The sequence below is a fragment of the Pogoniulus pusillus genome, chromosome 12 (assembly GCF_015220805.1).
Source record: "Pogoniulus pusillus isolate bPogPus1 chromosome 12, bPogPus1.pri, whole genome shotgun sequence".
NCBI lineage: Eukaryota > Metazoa > Chordata > Aves > Piciformes > Lybiidae > Pogoniulus > Pogoniulus pusillus.
Genome location: NC_087275.1, coordinates 15,903,974 through 15,931,823, shown reverse-complemented (window position 1 = coordinate 15,931,823; position 27,850 = coordinate 15,903,974). Strand labels below are relative to the sequence as shown.

The 27,850-nt window shown below is 42.1% G+C and overlaps 1 protein-coding gene across 1 annotated transcript in view; it reads left to right on the top strand.

Moving 5' to 3' along the window:
- URB1 (URB1 ribosome biogenesis homolog) overlaps positions 1–27,522 on the top strand; it is a 56,624-nt gene extending 29,102 nt beyond the window's left edge. Inside the window, 22 exon segments of the mRNA XM_064152412.1 lie at positions 656–852; positions 1,386–1,610; positions 2,132–2,311; positions 3,306–4,161; positions 5,082–5,283; positions 5,480–5,657; positions 7,115–7,173; positions 7,970–8,163; positions 10,163–10,273; positions 10,369–10,432; positions 11,786–11,957; positions 12,916–13,018; positions 17,738–17,898; positions 18,267–18,378; positions 19,297–19,403; positions 19,897–20,040; positions 20,780–20,889; positions 21,935–22,111; positions 23,281–23,522; positions 25,131–25,733; positions 26,285–26,469; positions 26,471–27,522. Of these exon segments, the coding sequence (XP_064008482.1) occupies positions 656–852; positions 1,386–1,610; positions 2,132–2,311; positions 3,306–4,161; positions 5,082–5,283; positions 5,480–5,657; positions 7,115–7,173; positions 7,970–8,163; positions 10,163–10,273; positions 10,369–10,432; positions 11,786–11,957; positions 12,916–13,018; positions 17,738–17,898; positions 18,267–18,378; positions 19,297–19,403; positions 19,897–20,040; positions 20,780–20,889; positions 21,935–22,111; positions 23,281–23,522; positions 25,131–25,733; positions 26,285–26,469; positions 26,471–26,503 (4,415 nt within the window). The 3' untranslated portion in view covers positions 26,504–27,522.
- Positions 27,523–27,850: the final 328 nt, after the last annotated feature.

The window sequence follows — 27,850 nt, the reverse complement described above, 5'->3', positions numbered from 1 at the left end:
ACTAGGAAATGGATGTGTTTTTTAAAAAAACACACTTCTTCAGAGAGGAAGCTCCAGGGCTGAATGTTACAAAGTTATAGTAACCTCACTGAGGAAAGTATTTGGTGGAGCAAGAAGTCACAAGGGCAGCAGGTGGCTTCAGAGCAAGATTTACCAACTCTGTATCACCTCACCAAGTCCTGTATATATTTGGCTGTTGAGTACCATCTGGGGTGAAACTGAAAGAAAAGCCTTGGTATTTGACCAGTGTATGTTAACCTGTGTGTGTTCCTCCCAGTACAAATCAGTGCTCCTCTTAGGTGATGCTTTACTGAGGTCCTTATCCATCAAAATATAGACAAGTTCAGTACAACACAGTAAAGGTGAAACTAGTTTTATGCTTATCTGGAGGGAAACAGGCCAACGTGAGCATGTATCTTAAAGTGGGGTGATTTTTTACTTCAACAAGAACTACTGTATGGAGGATTTTTTTTCAGATACCTCAGTGGGTCAGGAAAAAATGTCTGGCTTCTTTAATCCTTGTTCAGCACTTTTCTAGATAGTGCTACCTAGCCTCTTATCCAGCCATTAAGGAAAGAGGGTTGCCTTAGTGTTTTGTGCTCATGCAGATTGCTGCTGTCAACAGAATTTGAATTCTTCAATTTTGCTTTTCTAGACATGCACATTGTAGAGTATCTCGTTGCTGTTTTCACTGACCTCCTGCACTCTCAGAGAGATCCACTTGCCCTCTGCTTGATGTTCCAGCTCTATGATAAAGATTTGCAGTCCTTGGAAATGTCTAAGTATCCTCAACTCTACCAATTTAACCAGTACTACAGACTTTGGATACCTCAGCAGTCTCAGGAACCTGTGGTATGAAATACCTGAAGTCGCTTGAATGCTTGAGCCAGTGTTGCTGTAAAACCTTACTGTGTGCAAAGGTTACATTGCCATTAGAAAGTGCATTTACATTAAGCTTGATTCTGTGTTGCTTCTGTATCATATTGAGACACAAATTTGCTCAAGGGCTTTTTTCTAATTAATTGTGGTTGGGAAGTGAAGCTAGAGCTGAAGGGTTGTGTGCATTCACCCAGACCACAGCTCCTCATCTGACATCTAATGTGTGGCATGGCCTGAGGAGCCGATTTGCAGTGGTTGAAGTTCACCTAGGTATGGGTTGGGAAGTCTTGAACCAGCTGTGTTAGATGTCAGTGTATTTTTCTGTTAGCCCAGCAGTAACCATGTGCAGTTTTCCAGTGGGACACCTTTGATGAGCTTTGTGATGTAGTCCTGGAACATCAGTTCCAGCACAGAGTACATTTCAAAACAAAAATAGCTTAAAAAACTTTGGATTCATACTCGTCTTCACTTTTATCTTACCTTTTTTTTTTTCACTTTTTCAACAGTTTAAACAACTTGAAGAGGTGTGCAAAGAACCACCTGTGGCCTTGGATTCTGTATTTACCACTTTGCTAAGGAAAGCTTATGAGAGGGGAAGTCATGTCTTACTGGAAGACAATATCCAGACGAAACTGAGAGATTTGGCTTCCCAGCTCCCACCTGAACATCTTTTGTTAGGAGTAAAGCATGTGCTGCTCTACCTGAAATCCACAGTGGAGAACTTCAGCAATGTAAGAGCAATACTGTAATGATACTATGGGTTTATTTTTATGCAGAAAGTACAAATGTCTTGGCTGTTGAAACTGAAGGATCCAGTTCTCCATTTTTTTCATGCACTCAGATCTCACTCGTGTGCAGACAAATCTGCACCTGATTTGTAAACAAATGTCTATCTTTCTGGTTGCTGAGGAGTCTTGGATTTACTTTGCATGGGTTAACTCACTGATCTGTGCACAGTGCAAATAGACTCCAGGTTTTCATCCAGCAACTTGGGGCTCCATAGAAAGCTTTTCCAGAGAATGAAATTTGCTGGCCTGTGTTACATCAAATATCACAGGATAGATGAAAGCCTCTAAATGTTTATTTGGCACCCCGAGACTTTTTGTTAGAATTAAGTTTCTACAGAAAGGAATGATTCCTTCCCCCACAAAAGGTTGTAAACTAGGATACTCTTAATTAATTCTGTTGGATAATTATCCTTTGTCTCCCATCCTTCTATTTTCTCAACTTCCAAGGTGTCTCCTTTTCACAGATTAGCAAAGCTGTTGGTCCTCACATTGTTGACTTGTGTATGGACCTATTGAGCAGCTTGTTGTGCCGAGGAAATCAGATAGAGTTGGATAATCAGCAGAAACGAGAACAACATCAGGCTGAATCAGATCTATTTGTGGATGAGGAATCTCTGATTACGGAGGAGTCTTCAAATGACAAGGTACCAGATCACTTGATATACAGGCCAGAAGCTCACCTGTTAGGAAACTTTGAGTTATTCTGCAGGGAGGCAGTCTTACATTTTGCTGAACCATTAATTAAAGCAAATGACCTTAAACATGAACAGTTTTGGAGCACAAATTATGTTGATATGTTCTCATCAATCACCAAAACCTGGAACTGGCTAAACATGACAGAGAGCAGGGGAGGAGGCTTTGTGAGTGCTGTGATAATAGTCATGAGGATTTCTGGGATTTCATTTAGGGTTAAAAGTGTAGCTGTCAAACGCTCACTGTATAAAGGCTTGAATAGGAATTCACTGCTTCATGGGGTGTTCATACAGCTTTTTGCCAGAAGGGCAGGGTGTGAACAGATCATCACAATCACACACTGTGCATATCACAGAGTTGTACTGAATGGAAACAGGAGTATACAGAAGTATGCCAATAAGGTCTAGACAGGGGATTTAGAAAGTTTGAGTGTGTGGTCCAACAGTTGGTGAAACTACTGTTTGGAGATTTGACCAAGATACATCAACCACAGTCTCACCCCTGAGCTGGGATACAGTCAGGGGAAGTCCTGGCAGAGATCACTCACCTTTGCAGAAGAAAATCTCTAGGCTCTGTGTAAGGCCTAGTTCTGAAAGTCATGTAATTGGATGAGTGCTCCACTTTGATCTATTCTTTGGATTTGTGGAGAATTGTATTGACAAGTCCCAGAATATACAGTTTTGCCCTGGAAATGTGACTGTGTTCAGTGAAGGTGTGCCTCCCACATCATAAGTGTTGAAAGAATGGTGTTTATGTGCCTACAACACACTAATATTTTTATCCCCTGACAGTTTGTAGACTATTTCATGTCCCACATGGCTCTGGAAAATAAGCAGATGAATGATTTGGTGGTTGTTATATGTGCCCCATCTGTCCTGTCTGTTCTCACCTGTCCCCCACCTATAATTTTCCACTCAGTGATACTGTTACAACCATTTGTTACAGACACTGGAAGACACACTGCTGTTGATTTTCAGACATCCTATCTTGGAGAGCTGGTTCCTGGCTTTAGAACAACGTTCTCTCCCTCAGCACCATTTAAACCCTGTCACTGTGAAGCTTCTGTCAGCCCACATGAACTCTGGTGTGCTCCAGCTGTTGAAAAAGGGTGCCCCAATATTGCAGAGCATGGATCAGAAGTATGTGTTATCAAAGTATTTTGAAGCTGTCACAAAAAGTGTCTTGAAAGAGCTACAAGCTGCAAGAAAAGTCAGAAACCAGGTCTCTCCTAAGAAGTCTTACCAGCTGGAGGCTCTGGAGGAGTTGCACATGTACATGGCTGCAGATCAACTGAAGGAGATCACTTTAACCATGCTGCAGCTTCCTGAGATGAGCTTGACTACACAGAAATCTGAAAAGTCCCCTAAAAAAGGGAAGGAATTAAGCTTGTATGGACAGATTTTGGTGCAGCTTCTCACAGGGAGCTACCTGAGGCAGCCCCAGGGAGGAGAACTGCTGCTATCCACAGAGCACATGAAAGCCTTGGGGATACTGATGTCAGCATCAGCTAGCAAAGATTTGGAGAAAGCTTTCCTCCAGGCTCTTCAGAGTGAGCCAGTCCTTGCATATGCAGTCAGCATAGAAGTGCATGTTTACTGCCTTAACCAGAGGTCAGAAACCTCCCTTGCCATTGTGGGCTTGCTGATAAAGCACTGTAGGACTCATCTACTGCAGTTCGAGCTGTGGTGTCTGAGCAGTGCCAAGGGAAAGTACCTTAAGAAGAACATGGATATCTTTCTTCCACTCATTAATCTGTATTTGCAGTGCAGAGACCAGTATGATTTTACCCGACCTGCTGCAGGTAAAGCCACAACTGATTCCTCCTTCTGACTCAGGAAGCCAGATTTCCAGTGTATGCCGTGCTGGCCTTGGAGTCCTCTATCTTCTGCACAATAGGTAGAGGTGATAAAAGTAATGTGTCTAACTTAAAGTCATTCTAAGTACCTCTGCAGCATGTAAGGTAAAGGATTGTAATGCAGGTGGGCTGTTAGACTGAAGCAAATAACTCTTTTGACAGTTGCTTTTGCCCATTTTTTTCTTCTGAAGCCCTTATTTAATGCTAAGTGCATGTGACAATCTGTCTTCATGCTTATCTCCGTTTAGTATAGGAGGGAAAAACTTTTTCTTGGGCATAGATAGAACACTGTCTGGTGAGTGGAATGCCACAGCCATATGTTTCTGCAGAACATAAGCTTGCACTTTTACAAGCATAAGAGTCCAAAACTTTCTTCTAAAATAAATCTCCAAATATAGCTCCCTACAGTAATGCCGACCTGAGCTGGCAGTCCACAACTTTCCAGACCAAGAGCAGCATTAACTTGACAAGACTGATAAGTTTTCTACCAGCAAAATGAGTTGTGATTGAAGCTGACAGAATGGGATCACTTTTATTTGATTTATCTTACTGCATTGAAGTGTGAATAGCAACGGAAACAGGTTGACTGTAGCTGTTGGTGTAGGAGCCTGGTTCTATCTAGCAGTGAAGAGACCCTGTTAGCATGCATGTAACAAGTGGCTGTTCGGTGCATGTGCTGAACACTTCCTAATGCTGCTGTGGGGTGATACAGAGTGTGCTTCTCAAGCAGGTTAGACAGCTACTCCTGTATAATTCCCTAGAAACTTAAGTACTCTGGGCCTTCATTAGGGAAGGTGTTTCTGTAATTACAGGTCTGTTGTAGCTCAGCACACTGAACTGGTGGAACCTGTGCTCTCTCCCAACAGTTGTCTCAGCTGTTACACCTGTCTTGAGGAAAGCTCTGTGGAAGGAGCTCTGCAGTGTTTTTCAAGACACAGGAGCCTCACATGAGATCACTGTGAAACTTCAAGTTCTTTCAAAGTTGTTGCCATCTTCAGGAAGCAAAGAGCTGCAAAACCTAATTGATCAGCTTCTTGCTGCTCTTGAGAAACCAGAAAATGCTGAGAGGTAGGCAAATCTAGTTGCCCTGTTTTATGGCTCGTTTTGTCTTATTACATTATGGTAGATGTGCATAAATGCAGATATTGTGTACAGTAATAGCATCCTTTCCTCAGAGAATCTGTTGTTTCATGCTTTGGCAGCATGAAGCATCTTTAACATACACAAAAAGCATATTACGACATCAGAAAATATCTTTCTGCAGTTGGATAGTTGCAGATGCCATATCTAGAGTGCTTGAAAACTCTGAAGAGTTGCATTCTTGGAGGAAACGTCTGTTGTCAGCCTGCATAAAGGGCTTAATTGTCATGTACAACAGCAGTAAAGATGAAAGCAAGCAGGAAGTGGAGAGGTCCATGCTGCTGAGGCTAGAAGAATTACTGGTGAGACTTCTTTTTATCTTCATTGCCGTAATGCGACTCTGTACATATATGTTATATTATGGTCTAGTATCTTGGGTAAATACAGATTTATCTTTATTTTCTGTTTTGTAGATTATGGCTCCTGTGAACTTATTTAATCTCTTGCAGAGTTTTCCAGGCCTGTTAATCCTTTCTTAAGAAGCAGTTTTGAGTTGTTCTTGGTAATGGCGCTCTGCTAACTGTCCCCTTGGAAAATTAGAGCCTAAGATTCAGGAGTTAAAAATCACAGGTTTCCAATAGACGTTTATATTTTAGAAAAAAAGAAGTCATAGAGACATTCACTACAAGATGAAGGTGCCAGTCTCTTTTTGGTGGTGCCCAGTGATAAGACAAAGAACAGTGGGTACAAGCTAGAGCACAGGAGGTTCCACCTCAACACGAGGAAGCACGTCTTTACGGTGAGGGTGACAGAGCACTGGAACAGACTGCCCAGAGAGTTGTGGAGTGTCCTTCTCTGGAGACTTTGAGAACCCTCCTGGGTGCATTCCTGTGTGGCCTGCCCTAGGGGATCCTGCCTTGGCAGGGGGCTTTGACTCAATGATGTTTGGAGGTCCCTTCCAATGCTGAGCATTCTGTGATTCTGTGACCCACCTGCTGTTCCCTCTAATAGTCTGTGACAGAAATCTGGTTGATCTTAGCTAGAAATCCAGACGTTGACCAGAAAGAATGCTCCTTGATCATTGCCTCTCTACTACTTTTTTAATTTTCTTTTTGTAGTTCAGGAAGGTGAGCAGATGCATGTAGGAACAACAAGCCTTTTCAAGCAGCAACTGCCTTTGACCTCTTGCTGGCTTGATGAGAGTTCATTTTAGGACATGTCACGTGCAGGACAAAAGTCTTGCAGAACCTGGGGTGCCACTTCACTTCATAGTGCCCATCCTAATGGTGTTCACAGGCCTGACAAGGTTAGCACTTACCATTACCAGGACTGCTGGCATGTGCAGCTGACAGTCTTCTTAAAACTGATTTCAGGGAAGATCAATTTTTGTAAAGAACTTGTACACCCAGGCCCAGCTCTTCGTCCTATGCAGAGGTCAGTTGTGTTTAAGGGGATTGTAGGTACACAAAAACCTAAACCTGAATCTCTTGCTTCGATTTGCTGACTACTTATTCCTTTCACACTTCTGGAGCATGAAGAGTTTCAAGACTCCAGGGGTTTTTGGTACCTACAAACCAGATTGCTTTTTAATTGCCCATATGCTCCCTTGCTCCCAAGACCAGAAACCAAGACTTGAAATTTCATTTGAGTCAGGAAGTAGTATTGCTATATCTTCCCTGTTTCCTTTGATCATCCCATCTGGGGGTTTGGCTTGCATATTGTTAATGTGTCTCTTGAATGGAAATTGCTGGATTTGATGGTCTGTAGAAGCTCTATGTGCTAAATGTAAACATCTGGTTTTGCTTCCTACGTTGAACAGAGTGTTGTTGAACAAGTGGACCCAGAGGACTGGTACAGCTTTATGAAAACAGGGCTTAAGTAAGTAATTTTGACATACACTGTAGGTGCTCTAAGAGGTATAGTTCTGTTCACTTGGCCCTGTGCTGCATTATAGTGGAAACACCCAGTCTCCCATGAACTGAGGCAGATTGGATGAGACATCTTTTTTCTCAGGATGCACTTTGTCACATCCACTGGCTTCATTGGAGCCTGAACCTGCACATCTGCAGGTAGATGTGGATTTTGTGTTTCATATAGCTTAACTAACACAGCTAACTGGATAGCTGGACTAACTTCTTCTCAACTGGCATAAAGAAGCTTTGTGTTCATATAACTTCTTATTTAAGATATTTCTTAAATACAGTTAATATGAAAACAGAATCAGATTTTTCACTTTTAAATGTAAACCATTTAAATAAAAGACATTAAAATAGTGTAGGATAAACTTAGCTTCTGTGGAGGTAGGGGTTTTAATCTACAGGACTACTGTCTGAAAGGTTAGTAGTTAAATCCTTTATTAAGATCAGTGCAGCCCCAAGTGTTACAATGTGTCAATTCTCCTTTATTTTTTATAATTAGGTACTAGTATGGCTTAGAAATGATTAAATCAAAACAACTTGGGGAAGGAGGTGGATGTGCTTTCTTTGTCTGGTTGTGTTGGTTTTGTTTGGCTTGATTTGTTTTGGCTCAGTTTGGTCTGGTTTGGGTAGTTTGGTTTGATTTGGTTTGAAGAAGTTTGCAAAGTTCTCATTTCTTAAACAGATTATTTTTTTTCAAGCAGTTTTCCTTGGGCTTGGTTGGGGCCTGACTTTTCTGTGATTCTCCCCTTCTAAAGGTACCGCTACAGAGATGAAGCGTTTCTGAAAGTCCTAAACACTGCTATTCAGTTGTTATACAAGCAGGACTCAGAGCTTAGTCAGAGCTTAGTCAAGCTCTCCAAACTTCACATGATGGTCACGCAGCACTCTCTATTTTTGTCAGCCATCCTGAGGTCAAGAGAAGAAGATGGCACGAACACCCAGACAAGAGGTATTTTGTTATCTTTGTCTTCCCTTTACCTTTATTTAGTGATCTTGGCTTTCTTGCATTATATTCTATCCACCTACACAGACTTGCAGAGCTATTAAACAGTTCCAGAATATTAGCATTTAGTTTTAAATTCTACCTCTGCTTGGATCCAAGTGTTGTTATCATTTTATCACTGCCAGTTTTAAATACTGACATTTCTAAAACTACTCAAAAGGTGAGTCTGGGCTTTTTGCTGCTTTGTTGGTTTGTTTGGGTTTTTTACCCTGCTGAAATAGAAAATTGGTTCTTTTGGTTTCCATGAGGCTGTAAGATGACTAAAATGCATGTAGATTCTGTTAGAACTGTGTGGTAACTGTTTTAAAATCCATTGATAACAGAGGATTTTAAGTTAATTTTGCAATTTCATGAAAAAAATAATTCAATTGATGTAATTTTGCCACTGCAACCTTTTGTGAGAAATATCCTTCCATGAGTTTGGTGCTAGTTCACATGTAGGATTGGTTTTGTTTCTTTGTCTCTGCCAACTGAAACACTATACCTGACCTTGAACCAACCATTTAATCTACGTACACCATGACTTTTCCCCACTGTATGTGGCTTTGAGATTCAGTGATGGAAGGAGCTGTGTAATAAAAGAGGAGGAAGTCCTCAGGGTACCATGTTTGATAACAGATTTTGTGTGTATTAATGAACAACACATAAACACACTTCAGAGTTTTAAATCACCTGAAAAAGAGCAAAAGGCTCTTGTGAAATAACAAATTCAGTGAAATTCAAAATATGTAATAGATTTTGTGGCTGACTTTGTTTTGCCTTTTGAATGTATTTCTGTAGAGCAGCAGTATGGATTCTTTGAAGCTAACTTCAGTAATTCAGAAGCTTGGTGTCAAGACTGCATTCATTCCAGCTGTTGTCTTTATGTTTTGCTTTATTTTTACATACATTTTATACTCCTCTAGATATTAGGAGGAAAAGCCAGTCTTTCAGATACTGGGAGGAAAGAAAACTGGACTCGGGTCTTGATCTTTTGCCTTTGAGTAACCTGTCTTGATCCAAACCAGATGATTCCCACATAGCCTGATCACTTACTTGACCTGTTTCTCATCTAGTTAGAAAATAAAGGTGGATAATTTTGTCCCAAGACAACTGACCCCTGTTTAAATAAAGAACAAGAAACACTTTGATAAGCTACAACAGCTGGGGTGTGGACTTAGTTCTTGCTCTAACTTCTTGAGTAAGTTGGGAAGGTGTTCACAGCACGCCGCATGTATAGTACCTGTGCTTATGCTGTATCCATAACTAGTACTTATGTTGCGCTCATCTTTTCTTGCATTGTGGGGCAGTAAATCGCCCTGGTGATGCTTTTTTCTGGGCAGGGAGTGCAGATAAGGGCTCTCCAGGTTGCCCAGGGAGCTTATGGATGTCTCCTCCCTAAAGGTGTTCAAGGCCAGGTTGGATGGGGCCTTGAGCAGCCTGGTCTAGTAGAAGGTGTCCCTGCCCGTGGCACAGGCGTTGGAACTAGATGATGTTTAAGGTCCCTAACAACCCAAACCATTCTATGATTCTTTATCTGTCTTCATTCTCTGCAGCCCCTGAGCAAATTTAAGATGCCTTCCTGGGAGAGGAGGGAGCTGTGGTGTGGTAGGAGAAGGTATAGCACTTCTTTTTAATCAGAAACCAAATGTGTACACACGGGAAGTTTCTGCAGGGCAGTCGGAGGTCCATACTGTGGACCTCACCTCTCAAAAACATTTGTGTGTCCAGCTTGGAAATACTCTTTTAACTGCTTTTTTAATAAGATGTTTCTCCATTTAATTTAAACTCATTGTCATCATACTTTAGTGTATCTGAGGAAATGTTTTTTGTGTATTTATAGATAGATCTTGATCTAAAATGCACAGTACTGTGTGTGCATCTGTTTAGAGAAGCTGCATGTGTGTTGGGAGATTGATACATGCACTGAGAGAGTAGTGAAGCTAAAGCTGTGTGTTTATTTCAGAGGCATTGGTGGATATACTCTTGACAGTTGTGAAACTCAACCCTTCTCTCTGTGAGAGCAGTCACCTTGCTGTGTTGCTGGGGGCCTACGGGGCTACACTGAGTGCTGTAGGTAAGAGTGCTAGCCTGGGAAATGTATTTCCTACCACATCTGGTTTTCATCTTTGTGGGTGACTGACTGACTTTGGGTTTCATCTTGTTTTTTAGATCAGAAGATACTGCTATTGCTTCAGTTATATGAGAATAATAATCAAAGTCTTATAAATTCCAGGTAGGCTGACAACCTTCCTCTGTTCAACTAATTACCTGCAAGTCAGCAGTCTCACAACTGGCATTTTTCCAGGGTTCTATTTTTAACTGCGATAAAACAGTGAGCAAGGTCAAACCTAGTGGTGAATGCTGGTTTTGGAAACATTTTTCCTGTGTATTTTCTGTTCTTAATGTCATTCTTGTGTTGCCCAAACTTTTCTGTGGCTGCAGATTGGGTAAAGGACTGTCTCATTTTAGTAGTCCCTCACTCTCCATAGTAGGAACTCGCTACAGGGATGATCTAACCGTTCTTACATACACCAGTGGTTTTGGTCTGCCTTGCTCATATGCACTTCTCTTTCTGTAAGGTATGGACATTAAGGTTAACAACAATGCAAGAGTACTGGCTCACACAGCTGAGGCAGGTCTGGACTCTGAACTAAGAACTCCCCATAGCTTTGTCTGAGAATATAGATAATCTTTCCATCTTGTGAAAGGGAGACAGGAAATGAAGGTTCTTCTTAGCAGGGAATTAAAGGGACTTCTGGAAGCCAGGACTCTGGCATTAGTCACATCCTGCATAAATCTTTACTGAAAGTGCTTGTGAATGGGAGGGTGTTATGAGAGGATGAGATTAATTTTACTTCAAAAAGGCTACAAAATTTTGGGATCTCTGAAATCAATCTCATACTGTACCCTGAAGTGGATCGATAATGAGATACTTGTTTAGACTTGATGCCAGCACTGAAGAGTTTGAATGAATATAAAGAACATTCAGAACTGCTGGACATGCAACCCGGCAGCGTCAAACTTTTATTACAAGAAGGGAGCCTTCAGGTCCTGGGTATTAAGAAGCCCTTCCAGCTACCTCACTTGCAGACATGCTGCTGGCAATACTCATGTAATGAATGACAATATCAATAGCACTTCAAACCCAATGGGCAAAGTAAGTTTGGTCTAAAGAGCAGCTTAGGAGGAGAATAAGGATTTATGTTTTACTGAACCACTGTGATGCTGCTTTGAAATATTGATTGCATTTGAGATAGCCTTGTGTGACCAGGTCTTGATCACTGCCTTTTCATGCAGCTGTTTGCATTTATAGCTTAAACAGAAAAGCATTTTTTTCTGAGAAGATTAAGTTCTGGCTTAGAATAATAGAGTAAGAGATAGTTAATGAGACACCCTCAGACTGAATTTGAAAAGCTTTTGGATGGATGAAGAAGGTGTTGCCAGGGAAACAAGTTCAAGTTTCAAGTTCCCACAGGATAATAAGTAGAAGTGAAGGGAAATTTTAAATACTAATTTATATCCTCTCTAATAGCTTTTCACTCGGTAGTAGCAGTCTCTTGACTAATGCCTTTTAACAATGTTTAAGAATCCTGCTATGGGGTCCAGCCGCTGTGGAGCATCACAAGACTTGCAAGAGTCTGGGGAAGTCACTCTGGCAGCAGCCAAGCATGGAGGAGATTCTGTGTCTGCTAGATCAAGAAAAGATGATGAAGACAATTCTGTCTTTCCCTCAGCATCGCCGTCTTCTGTCACCACAGGTGGGTGCTTTGGTTCAAACTGCTGAATTATCCTTTTGATGTAGGAAAAGAGCTGTTCACTTTAGTAATTTCTTTCTTGCATTCATGTAATAAATTGCAATTTGTTTACGTCAGGAGAGTAATTTAAATTCATAGGAGGCCTGGAACACAAACCCTATGAAGAGAGGCTGGGGTTGTTTAGCCTAGAGAAGAGGAGGCTCAGGGGTGACCTCATTGCTGTCTACAACTACCTGAAGGGACATTGTAGCCAGGTGGGGGGTGGCCTCTTCTCCCAGGCAACCAGCAATAGAACAAGGGGACACAGTCTCAAGTTGTGCCAGGAAAAGTATAGGCTGGATGTTAGGAGGAAGTTCTTCACAAAGAGAGTGATTGACATTGGAATGGGCTGCCCAGGGAGGTGGTGGAGGCACCATGCCTGGAGGTGTTCAAGAAAAGCCTGGATGAGGCACTTAGTGCCATGGTCTATTTGACTGGAAAGGGCTGGGGGATAGGTTGGACTGGATGATCTTCGAGGTCTCTTCCAGCCTGGTTGATTCTATGATTCTATGAATTGCTTATTTAGGAGTGCTTTTCAAATTAATTCAAATTTATGGACCCCATCTTGTTAGCAGTTGGTATGTCTGCACAGCATTGTAAAGATTGACAAGTATAAATGAGACCAGAATTTGACTTTCAAACAGTTGTTAAATTTGCCTGTCCAAGGATCCACTGGCATTGGGCTGTTCATACTTTCACACAATCTGCTAACATGCTTCTATACCTGTTCATGCCAATCAGGGGGAACCCTGATACAGAAAGCCAGAGTTAAAACACAAGTGTGTCTCACCCTGTGTTGCATTATGTGGTGAAATGTTTAGTGTTGGCTTCTTTGTAATGGGATGAGGTGGCTGGGGAAATTTGAAACCAAGCTAGGGACTGGTGTTGTTCCTTATAAATACTGGTTTGGTTTTGGTTTCAGGAGGAGCAAGAGTCACTATATAGAGATGAAAGTGTAAAGAGTCTTGATGACTTCTATGATCCATGTTTTCTACTTCAACTCTTTTGTGAACTGACCAGACCAGGTAAAGTGGATGTTTGTTTCTCTTTGATATTTAGTGTCATTTCACTCTGTTCAGGAGCTGCATGGCTCCATCTGTAGCGCTGCTTTTCTTCATCTAAGAGGTAATACTACAAAGATATTTGTGCCTGGCTTCAGACAGAAGAGACATATATCATTTAACTACCTACTGCATTGCATTCTAATTTTTAGAACAACTTAAACTAATAAGGTATAATTTGCATTAAAGGTTTTTGTGTTTTTTAAAAGCAGTTTTCCAAGTAATGCAATCTAGTGAAACTGAGCTACTCAGAAACAGAGCAATGTAGCAGCAGGCAGCTTCTCTGGATGACTAGATGCTCCCTCATGGCTCTTTTAAATGTAGTGGGTTCATCCTAGGTAGAGGGACTGATCTGCTCAAGATGAGGAGAGGATTTTGCACTGAAACTGGAAACAACTTGGAAAAGACAAAAAGTAACCAAAGATTTATACTCTCTGATTAAAGGAACGGTGTTGTAATTGTAAAATACCATAGGAAGGGAATATTTCCCACTGGAAGGTTGTATTTTTTCTAGTGAGTATGTAGAGCCATACTGTAAGTCAGCCGTGGTGTCACAGCAATGTGCGATGGGCAAAACAAGCATGGGAGAGGTGGTACCTTCTGATGCTACACACAGTGCTGCTGCTGATAGGACTGCTCTACTCTGGGACTGCTTTGTGGCTGAGGTTTTGGGAGCATAGAATCAGTCAGGGTTGGAAGGGACCACAAGGATCATCTAGTTCCAACCTCCCTACCATGGGCAAGGACACCCTACTCTAGATCAGGCTGGCCAGAGCCTCATCCAGCCTGGCCTTAAACACCTCCAGGGATGGAGTCTCAACCAGCTCCCTGGGCTACCAATTGCAGGCTCTCACCACTCTCATGGTGAAGAATTTCCTCCTCACGTCCAGTCCAAATCTACCCACCTCCAGCTTTGCTCCGTTCCCCCTAGCAGTAAAAGAATAGTAATAGGCTCCTTTCAGCTATGATCTCAGTGGCAGCTGGGCAGAGGTTGAGCAGGCTGAAGAATGTCCCCTGCAATGCTGTAGGAATTCTCTGGGAATAAACCAGGAGCCACCATTGCTGGGGACTGGTGAAGCTGTGCAAAGATACTGCAAGTATTGTGTTTTCTGTGAGGGACACCATGAGCGAAGCGATTGGAGATCTGGCCTTACACAGGCTGTGGTTATGGCATGGGGACACTTCAGCCAGCTCATTTTGCTACTCCACTGAGATGCATGGGGCCATTATACGTCATGAACAGCGCTTGTAATTGTTGGGAAGTTTGGTGAGACCTAAGTGGTGGTTGAAAACTAGTTACTTAGGCTCACTTTCTTGTTTGACTTGACCCTGCTTCACATACACGCATCCTGCTGCACTTCACAGGCATACTGCCCAGAGAGTCCTTAAAGAGCAAAGTGAGACATGTATCATAAGGATTTCATAACTGCCTCCCTCCCTGTGTTGAATAGGGTTAACCACTGCCTGTTTAGAGCTGAATTTGGCTTTCTGCAGCAATAATAGCAGAATCAGTTGGCAGACTTACCACTGTCTTGCAGTGAAACCATATGCAGTCCTTATTTGTTCTCCTATAGCCTTATAGTACAGTACCTGTTTGTGTGTTCTTAGCCTATACTTAGCTATAGCTGTAATCTGCTCTGTATAATTCTGGCAGCAGTAGAAAGAACTGTCTTCTGGTCTGCTGAGGAATTAAAGGTACCATGACTATTTGGTGTTGTGCAGTAGGATGAATCTTAGATGATCCAGTTAATGGTGGGTCTTACAGACTGTTGTTGATGAAGAGTATGGCCAGACGGTGTCTTTTTGAACCTGAGAGTAGCAGTTGGGAAAAGCACTGCTGTCATGCACCTGTCGTCATCACTCACCACTTGGAGGTCACCACCTTAATTGGTCAGAGAGATTTGGTGGCTGTTGGGCAATCTCAGCAGCACTACAGTCAGCCAGCAAGGGCCACTGCTTGTACAGGCAGCAGTGGGGTTGAGGGAACTCTTGCATATCATGTTCCTGCAGAGCTGAGGGAGTGGCTATCTTGATACAGACTGAGTCTAAAACTGGAGAGGTGAAAAATGGTTCTCTTAATTGCTCCATGCTAAGAGACTGTGTCCAAAAGGGGTCATTTTTAAAGGGCCCAAGTGATTTGAGTTCAAGTCCCATTGTGCACCTAAACCATGTCAGCAGCTCTTGGAATGCCCAATTCTTCTTTATTTATTTGCTCTTTGTCCTGGCTGCACAGTGCCCTGTGCTCAGACATTATATAAGTGCTGAATTTATAAACACAGACTTATTGCACAGTGTTCAATGCTCACTGTGTAAAAAGTAAGCCCTGAGCTAGTTAGATGCAAGTTCTGTCTAATTTGAGCTCTGATAAGCATCAGTGGAAATGTTTTCCATCCTGATTTTCAAGGTATTTTAAACAGACTGTATGTCAGACATAGAATTAACCTGTTGTGCTTTGGGTTTTTTATAACAGCTTGTTATTTTCTGTTGGTTCTTGAACACACTCTCCAAGGTCAGCTGGGTGGAAAATATTTCCACTGCATGTTTTCATGGAGCAGAGTTTTCCAAATAAATCTTTCTGTGACCAGCATGAACTTCACTGCTGAAGTGAGAACCTTGGATTTCAGTATGTGATACCACCCCATAAAATCATCCACAATAGACATTAACACTTCTCAACAACTACTGCCTGAAGGGGAGCCCTGCGGCAGCTTGCTGTGGAGGGACGCACAACACATACTTGATCTTGTACTGGAGAAGGGTTGCTGTATAGGCCAGAGCTGTGTGTGAGATGTCCATAACTGAAGTAGAACCTTCTGCAGGTAGATGAGTTTTAGGTTGTCTTTCTGTGTTCACTTGGGATTCAGCAAAAAGCAGCCCATTTCCCACTGCTCACCTTGCATCAGTGCATCTTTCCTGCTTTGCACAGGCAGAAGGTAGCAGAAGGCATAAATTGTTTCTTAGGGCTCTGTTTCTCTTTCTCCTATCCTGTTTTTTGCTGTTTTCCTCTCACCATTTTTACTTTGGTAGTTAAGTGGCGGCTTTGCCCTGGAAGTAGAGGAGGCTGTAACTGTATCAGTAGGAGCTCTGGTGGTGTGAGAGGTATCTCATGCTAACCAGCTGTGAGGGTGACAGAGCACTGGAACAGGCTGCCCAGAGAAGTTGTGGAGTCTCCTTCTCTGGAGATGTTCAAAACCTGCCTGGATGCATTCCTGTGTGACCTGCTCTAGATGGTCCTAATCTGGCAGGGCAGTTGGACTACGTGATCTTTTGAGGTCCCTTTCAACCCCTATGTGATTCTGTGATTCTTTGCTCACTAAGAGAGTAGCTGAGGTGTTTCACTTTATACCAATTAAAACTGATGTGCCTTGGTGAGGAGTGGTGTAGGGAAGTGCACAGGGATTGCTTGCCGTGACATAACTTTTAAAACCACTCACTGAAAAGATCTGCTACTGCAGTTCAGTGGTGCCTCTGCATTGATCACCTAGCAGCGGACAGTGCTGCTTGCCAGGGACCCTGCTGCTGCCTGGCTGGTAACTAGCAGAGCTGAGTATGGAACTCCCAGGCATGAAATTGAAGTAGGAGTTCTAGCAGTTCAGGAAGAGATGAGAGGAGCAGCCCAGCTGCTGGTGCGGGGACATAAATAGTCTGTGATTTATACGCAAATGTATATACATGTTTCAGTTGTATGGGGGCAGTGGTGGGAGGAGGAAATTGGTGGACCAAATATAGGTACTTGTCAGTAAGACTACAGACTCTTCCTAAATAGAAATATTTGTTTCTCAGAAACTTCCTCTTGACCTTTAGTGTGAATTATAAGAAAACATGTGAATATTGTTGCTAAACTCAGAACTGCAGCACATTTGCACTTTAATTGGTAAAATACAACTGAGGTGCCATTTTATGCCATTACTGGTGAATAGGAGATACTCTGGAGATTTTACATCCAGTCATTTCCAGCCACCACAGAGTAGAAGTGGTGCAAGTTCTTCAAAACACACAGCCCTTAAATAAGAAACTCTAAACCATGATGGCAAAGTGTTCTGGTGGATAAATGTTAGGTTCAAGAGTGTGTTTTCTCTTTGGCTGATTACTGTTCACTGCTGGATTTTATTTGTCTCAGAAGGGCATAGAGGTACAGTTTACTACTTTTCTTGGAAAAGAAAAGATTGTACCAGCAGAATCACTCGTGCCTGCATGGGAACAACTGGTGTGGCTAATAGCCTATTTATGTAATACTTCTCTGTCTGTTCTGTTACAGAAGCTTTTAGTGCAGATAGGCTTTTCACTGGCTTTGCTGATCTTTCAGGCACGGGGCTGTCGTAATGCCTAGAAAATGTTTTGAGTTGGAGAATTTTACCTCCTCTTCTTTGCACTTCTGTCCTGAAGTGGTGAGATATGTGATGTCATTAGAGAGTTTGCATTGTCTAGCAGGCAGAATCACCTCTGTCTCAGGCAAATGAGACTAACCACATTAATTTCAACTCAAGTAAAAAATTCCTGTTCAGGGTGATTTGCAAAATGCCTTTGTTGGCTGAAGGACCCTTCAGCATGCAATGAAGTAATAGTTTGCAGGGGTAGATCCAGAAACTGGCAGTTGTGAACAGCAGTTTTGTTAAGGATTATAGTGCTGTTCTGTTAATATAATGTGGTTTTCTTTCACTTTTCCCCCCTCTTCCCACACAGAGTGTGTAGTGGCATGTCACAAGTTTGTTGAAGTTAATGCCCTGGGTCTAACAGTAGCTGCCCTCAGCAGCTATGATTCCAACATGAGAGCAGCTGCATACTTTGTCCTGGCTTCCTTTCGTTCTCATCTGGAAGGAGCTCGTTTTCGAGAGAAGAATCAGGTGAGACTGAGCTCCGTTGGTAGTCAGACATTTTAGGTGATGGACACTGAAGGGAAAGTCGCTGCTCGCTGCTTTGCTCGTCCATTTACTTGTGCACGGGGAGAGAGCTAAGAGAAGCTTTTTATCCTCTAGTATGTTTCGTTGCTTTCTGTTTCCTCCCGTTAGAATCAGTGGGCAGAAAAAGGGGGGGAGATGTGCTTTTAGGATCCTTAGGAATTTTATCTGTAGAAACTTACATCCTGATGGGATTGGTATTTAGTTAGTGGCCTATGAAATACCCTAAAAGCTTACCAATATATTCCCACTCTGCTGTTATGTATGTTTGGGTTGTGGTTCAAGCTTTTCTCCCCTGGGCTTTTGTGCTGCAGTTGCTGTATCTCTTGGATGCTGTACAAAATGGAATTCAGGTGCCAAACCTCAGATTTACCTTCTCTTTGGCCCTTTACATTGCTCGTGTGGCACAGCAGATTCTGAAGCCAGGTACTGTAATCTACTGTGCATGTCAAACTCCTGGGGTGGTGAGTCACTGATACTGGAAGATGAGATAGCTGACAGGAACCATGAAGTATGGTCCCCTGTAATTCAAAGACAAAGTTGAGTGCTTGTGTAGACTGCCTCACTGGAGAAGTGGGAATTGCCATTTTGATTTGTGTACAAACCCAGTCTGATCCATCAGGGAGGAAGCCACTACCTCCTCATAGTGCTGGGGTTGAGGTGGGCAGAAGGCTGGGTGGGTGTGTGGGTGCTCTTCAGCAGGTCAAGAGTAGGTTGGCCTGCATGTCCTTTTGTCCCTGAACACTGAATCAATGTAAGTTGCTGTTGCAAATGAGAAGTGTAGCATCAGGAAGTAGTTCAGTTTGGAAGGGACCTTATGAGGTTTCTAGCTAAATCCTCTGCCTCAAACAAGACCAGCTATGAGGGCAGACCACTTTGCATAGGGCTTTATCCTGGAATGCCTTGAGAATGAAGGCTCTGCGGTTGTTCTGGGAAACTTGTTCCACTGCTTGTGAAGGACATCTTGTTGACACATCTGGTCTGTCAGTTAAAAATTGTGGAATGCAAGGCTTGAAATGTGGAGAGATTTGCCCCTCACTGTCATGCAGATTCTAGTTTTGTCAGTGAAGTAACACTGATTTTGTTGAAATCAGAGCCATATTGAACATTTTCTCTTCTCATCTGCTTTGTGCACACTCTGAATGAACTTTTCACTTGGGGGGAAGAGGAAGCGTGGCCAGAAGTATAATCAGCTGTAGAGCAGAAGGTCTCCTCATTGTAATTAATGTACTGGTCTGACAGCTAGCTGATACACTGGAAAATACAAGTTCCATTTATTTTTCTGCATGATTGTGTATTGTGAACATTGTCCTCCTCCACAATAACCATTGCTTCTCTTCATAGAGGACCACATGTATATAAAAGTAAACAGATTCCTTCTATCGCATCAATATTTGGACCTGAAGAAAGTGCCAGGGTTTTTCCAGCTTTTCTACAGTTTTGAATATGAGGTAATGCAAGGATGTTCTCCAAGTTATCCACTAATTCCTCAGAAAGTGATAGAAAAAAGGCACACAAATGCAATTGAATCTGTTATTCCTTGGGTAATTCGTTAGATGCATCTTTGGTTTATATTGGAGTAAAAAGTAGTGTTTCTGGGTTTCTTTTTTCACCTAATGAAATAATGAGTTGTGCTGTGCATGCTCTGTAAGCACAACCCAAATGTTCTGCCCTACCTAGCTTTCATGTTTTGAGTTTAGGTTAATAATGTTGAGCTCAACTCAGGTATTTTAGAAACAGCAACTTTTAAAGGTCCATTATCAGTGTGTATTTGGGCTGCAGAGTAACTGTGATGAATGTTATTGATTGCACTTGATAGGGATGAAAATTGAGAAGAAATAACTGTTGATGTGCTGGCACTCCCAGGGAACCAGCTGTTTGTGCTCTTATGTGCAGGCATTGTTTTGATATGTCTGATGGTGGTACTTTGCTTTTGCCTTCTAGTACAATAAAGAACGTGAGTGGGTTCTCAGATTTCTTGGAGAAGGGCTGCGTGATAAATATTGCTACGAGCTTTATAACTATCAGAGGATTTTCCAGATCATTCTTTCCTTTTTCAACAGTCCTCTCTGTGATGAGGGCTCCCAGGTAAGAATTAAAAAAAATAAACAAACCAAGAGCACAGAAAAAACCCAACCCACAAACGCTTGCACAAATACAAACCAGAAAGGAGCAGCTGATTCTTCCTCTGTCCCCCTGCTCCCTTTTGAATTGGTGTATGTGTGGAGGAGGTAATACTTGTTCATGTCTAAATCAGAGTCCCATCCTTGTCCCCTAAACCTGGAACAGGTCCCTACCATCATTGAACCTCACTCAGTTTTATCAGCTGGTGGTCTGGCTCTGGTCATATTTCTGCTGCTTCGTGAAGCGTACTGCAGACACCTCTGTGTTGCTCATATAATTAAAGGGGCTTTTGCTTTTCCAGGTTTCTTTATTCCCTAACCAGCTTGTTAATCATACAGGGTTTTAGGAGGAAGAAAACTCAAATGCCAGAAGCTCTCATGTTCATTAGCATCCACACTGAGAAATCTTGTCTGCTGAATGTATCTCAATTAGGTACCAAAATCTTAGACAGAAAGAATTTCGTCTTTCTACTTTAAGATTTCTGTTTAAGAGCAGTGTCTGGTATTTATGAAGCCTTGAAAAGAGAATGGCTTTTCTTCCTCGTGGTTGCTAAGAACATGTAGTGTTTGGCAATGTATTTTAAGTTGATTAGATCCCAGATCACAGTTGGATGGCTAATTATACCCTTCTGAAAGACTGATAATAGTTAGATCCTGACTATATTCCAGTTTTGTAAAAGAGCAAATTATATTTTCTGTTTCAGAGTCATATTCTGGATATATTGCAAAATGCTGCCCGTGTCACCAGAGCTGCCTATGAGCTGATACAAGATCATAGCCTCCTAACCTGGATAGTGCACACCTTAGAGAACAGGTAACTAGGGAAATGCTAGTGAAATCGGAACAGTTTTACTGTCCAAAGTAGCATAATTATGCAACTGAGTATGAAAACAAGGGTGCCAGATACAGAGATGGCCTGTCAGAGATTGTGACATTTGACTCCTAGGGCCATACTGGCAGAGCTTGTCAAACTCTTAAGTGTTCCCTTGTGTTTCTAAAAACAAAATCCAGATGCTTTCAGGTTGTTAGTAGGAGGGATGAAGATACTTCCTTGCAAAACTTAGAAAACAAAATTAGCATGTGTGATGCTTTCCTTTCAAAATCCCACAATTCACATGGTGTCCTAGGACCTCCTACACAGGAACTGGCACAATTCAGGGTAGTCTATGGTGCAAGTGACCTGAACAGGTTCTGAGTACTGCTCACTTGTTGTGCACCTCATTTTGGTACAGTTTGGTACACGTGGAAGTGAAAAAGCACCCAATAATTATTTTATGATCGTTCTTTGGAGAACTATACTTTCTGAAGCCTCTGTGCAAAAATGGGATTGCTTCCCATGCTCCCACTCTGTCCTTAGAATAACAAATTAAATACAGCTCCTGATACTGTGCTGCTTGCATTGCTGTTACTACTTAAAGCTGTAGGAACATAAGGAGCCAACCTGCCTTAAACAGTGTAGCTGCTCTAAAGAAATGGTGGCAGTGGTGGCAATGTAATGCAATACTTGGCAGAGCTATGTAAGGAAAAGATGCAAGCCAGAAATCACTAGTCTCCTGTGGGGGCTATGATACATCCCTCTGTCCCTAACTGCGGCATGGCAAGAGGAGGGCAGTAACCAGGGCCCCTTACTGGTTTGGGCTTCAAAGGGATGCACTCCCACACCCTGATGAGGGCCCTGGCTGAGAGGCAGCTCTTGTAATTCACGGACTGTGAAAGCTCACTAAACTATTGTCTAGTAGCAGCTCTTGTAATTCAGGCCTCTAAAAGCTCACTAGACTATTGTCTCCTCTAGGTAACGCAATGGTTCCTAATTAGGATCTGCTTTGCAAGTAGGTGTTTGCTGTTTTTTTGTTTTTCAGGCTTCTGGAAAACAAGCTGCTAAATAAAGTAATTTCTTTACTCCACACTCTGTGGCTAACAAATTCAGGAGCCAAAATGAAAAGCAAGAGTCAGTCCCAGGAGAAGAGGAAGTTTCTTCCAGTTCAGATTGTGAATGAATTTCTCTATGTTTTGATCACATTAATCAAACACATTCGGTAAGGCTTTTTGTTTCTTTTTAATCAGTTTGCATTTCATGCTCTGTCCGATTGGTAATTTGCTAAAGCCAGAAGAATTTCTTGATCTCTGGTAATTTTAATGCTTTTTTCCCCCTTCACTTGGAAAGCTGAGTAGTGAATTTTGATGAGATCTTTTTGACATGAGGGTTTAACTGCTTAAATATGCAAGGAATAAAATAACAACTGATGCATAGTTACTGTCAAGTTATGTATCTGTAATTATCTGCATGCCATTACCTGCCTCCGACACAAGAAGGACATCAAACTGTTGGAGTGAGTCCAGAGGAGGCCACGAAGATGATCAGAGGGCTGGAGCACCTCTGCTATGAGGACAGGCTACAAGTGTTGGGGCTCTTCAGCCTGGAGAGAAGGCTTCAAGGAGACCTTATAGTAGCCTTTCACTATCTGAGGGGGGGCCTACAGGAGAGCTGGGGAGGGACTACTTAAAAGGTCTTTTAATGACAGGACAAGGGGCAATGGGTTTAAACTGGCAGGGGGAGATTCAAACTAGATGTTAGGAAAGGGCTCTTTACAGAGAGGGTGGTGAGACACTGGCACAGGTTGCCCAGGGAGGATATGGATGCTGCCACCCTGGAGGTGTTCAAGGCCAGGTTGGACGAGGCCTTGAGCAACCTGTTCTAGTGGGACGTGTCTCTGCCTATGGCAGGGAGGTGGAACTGGATGATCTTTGAGGTCCCTTCCAACCTAAACCATTCTATGATTCTGTGTTAGCAATGCTATTTCCTTCAAGGATCACTCATACTCTCTGAAGGTTTAGACCTGAAAATGGTACAAAGAGAAACCATGCAAAGTGGTGTTAAGAAGGGCCACAGCCTGGAGAAGCTGTAGAAGCCAAGGTAAAGCTCCAGACCAATGACCTTGTATGCCAACTGCCTTTGATGTTTACAGGCAGGAGGGCAAAGACTGTGTTTCGTGGTCTGTTGTGCCAAACACTAATGGAGTCAAAAATCAGGGATTCAGTGGGAATGAAGGTCGTTGTTACTGGCACGCTGAAGAAACAAAGTATATGACTAGTGAACTGCAGGAGAAACACTAGGAAGACTGTGAAGAGAAGAAACCTGTACCTATTTTATTTTATTAGTTAGCATGCTTCAAATACTTAGCACCTTGGTCTTTTTTTCTCATAGGACTAATTTGGGTCTAGCCACACTGACTCAGTTTTTCAGTACACTCAGTTCTGTGCTGGAATATCGAGCTACAGTTGTTGAGGCCTTCAAAGAAATGAGCCGTTGCACTGTGAACAACAGCCTTCTCTCCAACAAAGACATCCTGCTGCTGCTGCATAAGTGGAGCATCATCGACAAAGACCTGCAGCTGCAAGACGATCTGCAGGCTCTTGCCCAGAAATACCAAATCACAGATTTGCTTAGTAAGTAACTGACATATAAGGGAAAAGTAATATTGTTGAGGTTAATCTTGTTGAGGTTGTTGCGATCTACCCATTGAAGTGAGGCAAACATCATGGGAAATAGGATTAGTAAATTTTGTTGGACAGTCTGATGTAGGTTGGGAGAGGGGGAGCAGAAATGGAAAGCTGTATTTCAAGTCTTCCTTGTAGTGATTTCTAACGGTAACACAATTCTGGAAGCATTGGAGGAACAGAGTTTACAAAAGGGAAAGAGCTTTAAAACAAAACTTCCTTGCAGATCTACAGTCAGGTTTTGAAAAGCTTTCTTCAATGAACTTTTTGAAAAACAGTGCTTTCTGCTCAAAGATTCAAACCATTCCCAGTGTGGATTGGGGAACTGAGAGTGAGATGGAATTAAAGGTCAGCAGGAAAGCAAGCAAAAATGAAATAACTGCTTTTGATTATTGTGCTCAGAGTTGGGAGAAAGCAAAATACATTTAGACTTACATGACCTCTTGTTATCTCTGTGGTGAATAAAATGCAGAATGGGCTTTCTAGTGGGAGGTGTTAAACACTGCTGGTTTCCTGCCAATACAGCAGCTGCTCTTGGTGCATATTAAAACTTTTACTGGTTTCTTTAAAGGTTTTGTATCAGTTAAACTAATTATTAACATATTTAAAGGATACTGTAAAAGTTTTTTAGTCTTTCTGAAGTTTTTTTTTCTGCACCTTTTTAGTCTGAGGACTTTTAGAGAGTTGTTGTAGTGACAACTGCAATTTACTGTTATATATGGTTTTTAAATATCTATTGCTCCAAGAACCAGGTGCGTATAAAGCAGTTACAGGGTAAAAAAGGCTGAAGTGCATTTAGTTAATTCTAAGTTGTAGACTGCAACATAATTACAATTTGTGATGATTTTTCTCTGCAGCTCCTCCAAAGCAGAGTGCTGTAAAATGCTGTGTGATACAGTGGTGGCAAAGGGCTGTTGGACTGTGGGAGCTTTGCTGCTCCCCGTGTCACAAGCAGCATCTAAGAGAGGGCAGCGTCACGATGTTTGGTTGCCTGTCTCTTTCCTTTGGGGTGTGGAAAATTCGCGTGCCTTTGATTGAGAGCATCTGGCCAGCCAGACGCTCAGCATGGCTACAGCTGTGCCAAAGGAAGGCAGGCCTTAGCCTGTGCACTTCCAAAGCAGTGTAGATGTGCTGCTCTCTCCTTCCATAGGCAGGCTTGTGCTGCTCTTTTGCTGGCCCAGAGGATGGTGGCTTGAATATTTCTCATGAAGCGGTGGGTAAATAATGTAGACTTACTGGAAACAGTGCATTTTGCAGACCTCTGAAGACTGCCTTGGCTTCCCTGGGCTGTGGGCCAGGGCCTGGATGCCATCACTGCTCACTTTAAAGTTAGGAGATCCAGTTCAGTGGAACATTTCAGCCTGTGAGTCACTGGGAAGAGCCTGTAGCAAATTTGCTCTGAATTGCATAGGCTCAATTAGGTTGCTAAATGAGGCTAGAACTTACCCTTTTAGCAGCTGAAACAACACCAGATGCCATCTTTCTTGCACAGTTTTGTACCAAGGAAATCCTTTGGACTATCTGATGTTTGTTTTGGTGGTGTTTTTCTCCTTGCAGAAAATATTAAAGAAAAGAACAGGTCTCGCGTGTCCTCCCGTGCATATCATCATATTTGGAAGAAGAATGAGACAGAAGAAGAAGACAGCGTTGCTGAAGACCTCAAAGTTGCTGAGCTGGAGAAATGCAGAGATCACCTGAATTCCATATTTACCTACTGGGAGCCTGTTTTCCCAGTGATGCCTACCAAGCATCAGGGGGAGCCTGTCCAGTCTGCTGACCTTGCAGATGAATCAGTCAGTCTTCCCTGTGCATCCACACACATGGTAGCTAAGTGGCTGGTAAAGTCCATGGTTGAGCACAGCCTCAATACGCAGAACGTTTTGTTAACTCTGCGGTGGCTACAGAACTGTGTCTTGCCACACGCAGTGGCAGTGCAGGAGATACTCAGGGATGTGATACTGAGAAACCACATCTTCAAGTTTTACACCAGGATCTGCGAGGCCAGCGGTGAGATGTCTGGGCTCATTCAAGAGCTCTGTTTGTTCAGTTTGATCATGCTTCATCTGATGGATGCTCAGGGCCTGACCAACAACAGCTGCCATGAACTTGTGAAAACGTTGTGTCTGTCAGCAATGACAGAAGAGGATGCAAACAAGAAAGGTAACTCATCTTTCTCCTGACATTACAAGGTGTTAATAGTAGACAGCAGATAGTTTCATGTTTTGCTTTTTTAATTCATCAGAACACATTGAAGTTTGCCCATGTCTGTTGGTGCTCATAACTTCACAAAGTAAAAGCTGTGTCTTTAGTGTGATGGGCACGGGGGGTTGGTAGCACAGAATAGGCTCATATTGTAGGGGCTTCTGATAATACCAGAGTCACACTCCCTCAGAGAAACTTTTTGTTTTTAGGATTAAAAGGGAGTTCAGAGAGAGGTAATTCCATGGGGAAAAATAGCCTGCAGCAACCACAGGTCAGATTTATTCGAAGTGGTCAGGAGGCTGAGCTAACAAGAAACTTGTTTTTTTTCCTTAGTGTGAGGAGAACCATTGGCTTTACATGGGCCAAAACCCCACAAATTTTCTATCTAGGAAGATATTTAGGAAGCTGTTTTAAAACATAGATCTGGAAGTAAAATGGTTTGATTCTGTATTTCTATGTGGAAATAGAAGAATATGTCTTCTGATTTTTCTCTAATTTTTCTTCCACAGCTGTTTGTGCATTCCTGACTTCTGTTTACACTGGGGACATATGGCTTGGAGCACAGGAGCCAGATATGTTAATAACCCATGTCAAAATGATCTGCAGCAGTACCGATAATAAATTAAATGATGATGACTTGGAAACTCAGAAACAAAGAGCAGAAATTATTGTGCCTCTTTGCAAACCTCTTTACTTGGCTACACTGGGGCATTAATTCAATGAACTGACACTTAATCTTTAATGTTATGTGCTCTGCCGCCACTGCTTTGATCTACAGAACCCTCCCAAACTGTTCTCCATACAAATTTAACTTGTTTGGTTGTAACAATCAATATTTTACTGCTGTGTGCAAACTCACAGGGGGGGAAATTGTATTTGTCATTTCTCAGCGTAACGTTAAAGCCACAATTTCCCTTCTCCCAAACAGTATGGGACCCAGTGTTATTTATACCATTTTTGTTACAGGCATTTTTCACTTTATGAAGAACCAAAAGGACTGATTAGTGCATTGCCTCCAGACTGTAGTCATTATGCAGTTAAAAATCCATCCTCTCCCCAATATAAGATGGGGAATAAAGACTGGAACTTCACCACAACGTGGTGTAAGTGCAAAGAAGAAGTAGTCAGAGGTTTAGCCACCATAATTTAGACTATTTCTTGGAGAGCCCAGTTTCTTTCATGATATTTGATACCAAAACCAGTATGCTTAGAAGACTGAACACTGGAATTGTAATGGTCTGGGATTCTGCTTGTTACAAAGTTAAAAGGCTTTTGAAAGCATTTATATTGGAGCTTGTCTGGCTTTATTCTCCCTTCTGTTTGGTCTCGGGTTTTTGTAATTAAAAAAAGCCCTGACCATCACTGCTCCTGGGACTCACAACAAAGGCCCATTGCTTCTACTCTGAAGAGATGAGAGATGGAACTAAAACCCAAATGACATGCTGCTGGTTGATAATACATGGGTTTTATTGGAAATTCTCTGTGAAATATGATAAATATTTCTCCAGTGTGGCCTTAAGGGCAGTTTTAACGTCCTGTGCCAACTATGCAAACGTGCAGAGCCTGAATTTGAGCCTTTGAAATGCAAACCAGGATTTATGAAATTGTTTGAATCATGACTATGTGCTGTGCCTAGGTATGTTGCACAAATTCTCTACAGGGAGAGAAAAAGAAAGGCACATTCCTTGTGATGTTTGTTTAACTTGTGTGTTTGGTTTTTTTTTAAATAAACATGAGATGCAAATAAGGAGGATTGTTTCTACATAAAAATATTCTTGTCCTAAAGAAGCCATAATATCTGTATCAAGACTTGATTTAAAAATAACAAATACCTCTTGAAAAACTGCAAGTCCATTGAACAATCAATTCTGCGTGATTTAAAATCCCTAGGGTCTGACATCAGGAAATCTTCTTTGCAATGAAAAAACAACCCTCTGTATTTTGCTTAAATAAAATAAACCCAAAACATTAAATAATTAAAAAAAAAAAAAAAAAGAAAAGAAAAAGCAGACAAAATGAAACCAAAGGAGTTCCAAAACAAAATAATGCACATCTAACATCTGGTTTACGGTATG